Source organism: Sorex araneus, chromosome 5 (genome assembly GCF_027595985.1).
Source record: "Sorex araneus isolate mSorAra2 chromosome 5, mSorAra2.pri, whole genome shotgun sequence".
NCBI classification, from domain to species: Eukaryota; Metazoa; Chordata; class Mammalia; order Eulipotyphla; family Soricidae; genus Sorex; species Sorex araneus.
This window is the reverse complement of record NC_073306.1, coordinates 46,470,507-46,477,049: the sequence shown is the minus strand read 5'-3', so window position 1 is coordinate 46,477,049 and position 6,543 is coordinate 46,470,507. Positions and strand designations below refer to the sequence as shown.

The 6,543-nt window shown below is 55.5% G+C and overlaps 1 protein-coding gene across 1 annotated transcript in view; it reads left to right on the top strand.

Moving 5' to 3' along the window:
- Positions 1 to 2,728: 2,728 nt before the first annotated feature.
- The window catches only part of OPRD1 (opioid receptor delta 1), a 36,771-nt gene continuing 32,956 nt past the window's right edge, over positions 2,729 to 6,543 (top strand). The window contains exon 1 of the mRNA XM_004603524.2: positions 2,729 to 3,147. Coding sequence (XP_004603581.1) covers positions 2,921 to 3,147 — 227 coding nt within the window. The 5' untranslated portion in view covers positions 2,729 to 2,920. The remainder of the gene's footprint in view (positions 3,148 to 6,543) is intronic.

The following is a 6,543-nucleotide window of genomic DNA, read 5'->3' as shown; positions in this document are numbered from 1 at the left end:
CCTTCCTTCCTTCCTTCCTTCCTTCCTGCCCTCTTTCCTTCTCCCCCTTTCTCTCTCCTTTCTCTCTCCCCCTTTCTCTCTCTTTCTTTTGGGACCTTGTGTGGTCCTGGGATCTAATATGGGTCAACTGTGTACAAGGCAAGCACTTTACCCTCTGTATCATCTCTCCTGCCCTCATTCTGCCATTTTTTTTTTACTTTGGCCTACACCCAACACTACTCAGTGCTTACTTACTTCTTGCTCTGTGCTCAGGGATCACTCCTGGTGGGACTTAATGGACCATATGTGGTGCTGGAGACGAAATTCAAGTTGGCCAAAGCAAGTGCCGAGCTAACTACACCATCACTTCATCATCCCACCTCCTACCTGCTTCTAACTTCTATTTTTTCATCTTTTTGGGTCACACCCGGCGATGCATAGGGGTTACTCCTGGCTCTGCACTCAGGAATTCCTGCTGGTGGTGCTCGAGGTACTCTATGGGATGCTGAGAATTAAACCCGGGTCAGCCGCGTGTAAGGCAAACACCCTACCCACTGTACTATGGCTCCAGGCCCCCCTCCGCCCCCCCCCCCCGCCACTGCCAACTTTGAAAGCAAATGTTTTTTTTTATTTTGTGTTCTCCATGAAGTACTTCTTGGGAAGACACAAGACAAGACGGGGGGAGGGGGGAGGGCGGGTGCCCCAGCCCCCTCATACTTTATGAAGGCTGCTGGAAGATTGAATGAGACCATCCACAGAAGGAGCTTCCCAAGAGGAAGAAATAGTGTGCTAATGCCCCGTGGTGGGAAAGTTCATCTTGTTAGACAGGTAAGGATGTGGTCTTCCTTCTTCTTGTCCCAGTTTCTTTCCTGGCACCTCAAAACCCACCCCCCCCCCAATTTCCCAAACCCTTTGGGAAGGAGGTGGGGGAGAATTTTGGCAGTCCATGTGATTGCAGAAGGAAATCACTTGTCTAATGAGTCGTTGGGTGGCCAAGTGGGAAGCCCGGGTGGAGAGTGTGCAGCCGGGGCAAAGAGAATGGAGAAAAGGGTTAACTCAATGCTCCAGTTTGGTTCTTCCTGGGGAGGAGCAGCGCCTTGTACACAGTCGGGTGATAAACTATAGAATGACCAGTCACTGATGTGGTCCAGAGCATCGTCAGAGCCTAGAACTCCGCAATGCCAACTAGCCCATTTTGTTCCTCCTGAGAAGCTTAATTCATCTGAAAAGCATTTCCCAAGCACTCACTGGGACCCCAGTGCTCAACTGGGTGCAAGGATCCCAAGGAAGCAGACTCAGGGAGAAATAATTACTACATGATTCGATCATCTGCTTAGTACTAGTCTTCTCATCTGTAAAATGGAGATAGACTCTACTCCAAAGTGCTGATTCATACATGAGATGAGAGTAATGGTTATTAGACAGAATGTTCTTCAAAGGACAAGTGTGCCAAGAAGGAAGCTGGTGGTGGGCTGATCAGTTTAGATGGGGGTGTGGGAAAGCACCCCCATTCTTCCTGCTCCTATAGTAGCTGGAGAGGTTCTTAGGATGTTTCCTGGCCATGGGGTCTTTTCTTACTTGCTGCTTCCCGACTTTCTCTTCTCCTGCACCTCCTAGTCGTCCTTTGATCATGTGAGGTTTATCTGGGATGTTCTTTCCTGGTTTACACGTTAAGTTAGTTCCTTCCCAAACTTCGTATCTCCTTTGGAGTATCATTTCAAGAGGGAATCTGTCCTGCCCAGAGCCCGGCCCAGGGGAGCTGGAAAGCCCCACTTTCCTTTCTTCCTAGAGGGGGAACCGGGTATTCCTCCTAGCTCTCTTTCCCGGCACCTTAGGGAGTTGGGCGATTAGGCCACACTCTGAGGTGCTCAGGAGTGACCCCTGGCGGTGCCCGGGAGCCCATATGTGGTGCTTGCCGATTGAGCAAGGGAAAAGTTAGTGTAGCAGCTAGGGCTTTCACGCGGCCCACTCAGGTTCCTGCTCAGGCGTCCCATTCCCCCCCGGGCGCCACCCGGAGTAATTCCTGAGCAGAGCCGGGGTGATCGCTGAGCATGGAAAGGTGTGGCAAAAACCAAACCAAAACAAAACACACAACCCAAAACCCACCGCCACTACCACCGAAACCCAACCCGCTTATTCCTGTACTGTTTCTCCGGGTGCTTTCCGGGGACTCTGTCTCCTGCGCCGCGCGGCAAGCCCCGGGCTCTGCTCTTGTGCCCGAGCAGATCCCTCACAGTACCTCGCGCTTGCATTCACCCGCAAACGTCGGCCCAGGGAATGCATGCGGTGCAAGGAAACCAGGGATCCCACCAACTGTTTATGGAGCACTTACGGCTTGCCCAGCACTAAGCTAAGTTCTCGCAGCCTTTTATTTATTTTCCCGCACAAACCCTCGGAGGAGGTGCTGTGATTTTCATTTCACAGGGGTGGGGAATGAAGTGGAGAGCGCTTAAGTGACTTGCTCAAGGTGACTTTGCCCGTTAGCGCAGGCACGGACGAAGGGCAGGATTCCCATCCAGTGCCTTGGGTCTCCAAAGCGGCCGGAGGGGAGAGAGGTGATCTCCAGGGGAGGTGATCAGCCACAAGAGCACCCCTTCGGAAGGGGTGGGAAGCCTCGGCCCAGCTCCGGGGTGGTGCAGCGCCCGCCCCCAGCCGCGGGCGCAGACTGGCGGCCGCCTCCGGGCCACGTGGTGCGCGCGGCGGGCGCGTCCGAGCAGCCCGCAGCGGCTCGGGGCTCAGAGCGCTCGGGGCGAGCAGGGCGGGCGGGCTCCGAGGGGACCGGCCCGGGGAGGGCGGCCGAGGCGCAGAGGGAGCGGGGCAGCCCCCGCGCTGCAGCGGGCGGCGTCGAGCCGGCGGCCCCTTCCCTGCCCGCGCTCTCGCACCGGCTCTCCGCGCCCAGGGCGCACGGCGGGGAGGTCGCGGTGCCCCGCGCGCGGCCGCCATGGAGCCGCTTCCCTCCACCGACGCCGCGCTGCAGCCCGCGCTCCTCGCCAACGCGTCGGACGCCTTCCCCAGCGCCTTCCCCAGCGCCGGCTCCAATGCGTCGGGGCCGCAGGGCGCACGGAGCGCCTCGTCCCTCGCCCTGGCCATCGCCATCACCGCGCTCTACTCGGCGGTGTGTGCCGTGGGGCTGCTGGGCAACGTGCTGGTCATGTTCGGCATTGTCCGGTGAGTGCGCGGCGGGGCTGGACCGGGGGATGCCCGAGGCAACCGCGGGGCTGGAATCTCGCCCTCGGACCCGGGACTTCTCGGGCCAGCTCGCTTCCTGCAGGGGACGCTGGAGTCCAGCACTGCCGTGTGCGTGCGTGTGCGTGCGCGAACGCGCGCGTGTGTGTTTGTGCGTGTAAATAACATTGGATCGTGTTGGCATCCCCGCGCGTCTAGCGTTTGATGATCCGCTGGCACCCCCGTCTGCATCGGGTTATGTGGGACAGTCTTTGTGTCTGTCACAGTTTGTGAGTGGGTGATGCTGTGTTGGTGACAGCACAAATGTGTGTTTGGACCTCCAAAACCTGGCAGGGGTGGGCTGAGATGCCGGAAGTGTCTTGGGCTCTGGGGAGACAGCTGTGTGGGGGCTGTGTGTGCAGGTGGGGGGACAGGAAAGTGCGTGTCTGTACCATGTGCTGTAGGCACTTAACCAAGTCACATTTGATGATCCTCCGTTGGGGTCCCTGTGTCACTCTGTGCTTGTCCCACATGGTCATTTTTGGTTCTCTGTATGTGAGAACTCGGCAATGGTGACCATGCCATTTCTTGTCAACACCCTGTGTCCCTGGGGGAGAGGGACATTCGGGGTGTCTCTGGACACATGTCTTGGTGAACCTATGTGTGTGTTTTTGCCAGTGGACAGCTGGAGGGTGGACTGCTTAACTCCCTGCTTCCTTTCCTTGAGACCAGCCTCTTCGGTTTCAGAGCTCTCAATGTGATTCTGAGACGCCTGGATCCTCTTCATCAAAAGCGCCACCTCCCATTTTCTCCTCACCTCTAATCGTCTTTCCCCCCTATTTTATTTTTGTCCCTTTCGAAAGGCTGGATTTTGTGCTTTACCTCAGGACACAAGTTTCCCTTCCCTGTGCACAGAGCAGGACCTTTTGGAGGGTCTGAAAATTCCCAGCCGGCTGGGAAGCAGTCTGACCTAGCTCCATCCGCTCACACTTGGGGGAAACGGTTGAGAGAAAACCACCACAAAGAAACCAGTGGTAGCTTTTCCTTGGAGATGGGTGCTCTGTGCCCACAGACAGGGCAGCGGGTAGACTTAGAGGTAGGAGTTGTGAGGTGTGGCCGCAGCCCATTACTGTCACCCATCACAGAGGGGCTCCGCTATCTATTCTATCTGCCCCAGATAACCTGCCACAGCATTTTCCTTTGGGAGCAGGAATTCCAGCATACAGTGGAGCATCTGTGCCTAGGATGGGAGATGGTGGGGGGTGGGATGGGGGGTGTCTTTGCAGAAGCTTTGGAAGACCTCTGGGGATCTTTGTTCCCCCAGGAAGATGGAGGGGACAGAATTTCCGGTTTTCAATGACTCATCGCCAGTGACAGTGGGAAAATTACCCCAAGTACAGGCAGGATTGATTTTTTTTTTCTTTGCTCTCTCGTCAGTACTTCTCCCCATTTTTGCTTTGGGAGGCCCAATGGGCTGAAGACGGCCTGATTTGAGTATTTGTCCAGCTTTGCCACATACTGGCTTTGTGACTTGGATAAATCACTTAACCTCTTGGAGCCTCAGTTTCTAAATCTGTAGAAGTGGGTAAAAATAGAAACTTCTAGAATGATATTTTCATGGACTCTCAATGAAATAGCATATATAATGCAACTGGCTTAGTGCCTGATCCAATAATTGGAAGCTACCCATGAGATGAAGAAGAGGAATTTTCCAGATCTTTCAGATCCCAGGACTTATTAAAGAAGGGCCAGAGCTAGAGAGGGCTCAGTGGACCAGAGCACATGCTTAACAGGCAGAAGTCTGTTAAGCACCTCTTGATCCCCAGCACCTCTTGACGCCCCAAGTGCCATTAGAAGTGACCTCTAAGCCACTTATGCTTCCCCTCCTGTGGGCAGGCAGCTGTTTAGGGCTCAAATTCTCATGACTCAGTCCCAAGAGGATTGGGGTGGGGGGCCCAGAATGGAGTAAAGCCCCTGATCTACCCGTATCCTCGACATAACCATAAGTGAGATGGTTGGTTGAATGAATGAACAGACGAATTCTATACCAGTCTTGCCCTCAGGCAGTTTGGGATGGAGACAGAAATCTGCAAGGAGAGGTGAAGAGGCCCCTAAGGTGAGGAGAGTGGCCTGAGGAGAAGGCTGGGATGGTGCGGAACCCACCGGGTCCAAGTTCAAATCCTGACTTTGAAGCCATTTTCTGGCTATGTACACAGGCCAGCAACCCTCCCTCTTCGAGGCTCATTTCCTCTGGTGTTGGCTGTGGTGAGCAGCCATGCCTCTGGGCGTGGTGTACCGTCATGGGCTCGTGTCTTGTGTCTGGATCCCTTTGACGAAGGTTTCTCCATCTTTTTTCCCATGGAACTTGTTTCGTTCCTGTGGCCCCATGTCCTACAGGCTGACCTCCTAGTCATGTACCATGACCCTACGTGGATGTGACTTTCCGGAATTCCTCCTTGAGCTTCTTATCTTCCTTGGTAACAGGGTGAGGGGAGGACTCTCAGCTCCTACGGGGATTGGCTGTCACATGGGAGGCCCCCTCCTGTGAGTCCCTGGCGCCCCCGGCTGCCCCTCCAGGCAGAGCAGCCGACTGGAGCCTGACGTTCTGCCTTTCCACGAAGGGGAAGCCCTTCCCCAGGACCTTTCCCACCGTCTCACAGGCACAAGGACTCGCCCCTAAACATGGGCTGCTACTGACCTGACCCGACTCCTACCACAGCGATCGAGGCCCCACCCCCATTACTGACAGCTCCAGGGATGATCATAACTTCCTAGAGCCACAGAGTCTAAGGGAGGCACCTGAGCTGGCCAGTGAGGCCAGAGGAAGTAGAGAAGGGGGTGGGGAGGTGCTGATGGATAGATGGGGGAGCATTTGGGCAGGAGCAAAGGAAAGGAGCATTTGGGCAGGAGCAAAGGAAGACAGTTCAGTGGGTGATGGTGGAGAACTGCTGGGGACGGGAGCAATGAAGCTCCCTGTGTCTGGGCTAAGGGAGCGAAGGACTCTGTGTGTGTGTGTGTGTGTGTGTGTGTGTGGTGTGGTGTGTGGGGGCGATGCAGAGAGCTGCTCTGGCAACAGCAGAAAGGCAGGGTGGAGGCATCCTGACCCCGAGACTCGTCTATGCCCTTTGCCACCCAGAATTCCTGCTGAGGGCTAACACTGGATGGACGTCAAGGGTCACCCCTTCCCCCTGTCATTGGGAGCAAGTCTTGGAGGAAGAGCAAGGCTGAGGGCCAGGACAGGCGCAGGCCTGCGGGAGGGCCCATGCTGAGACTCCTGTTGCTGTTTTTGGTTCTTGGGGTGCACGATGAGGTGGGAAATGCGGGGACTTTGGGTGCTGGCCAAGGAGAGGATGACTTTGGAGTAGGACGGTATTTTCTTTTTTAATTTTAATTTTTTAA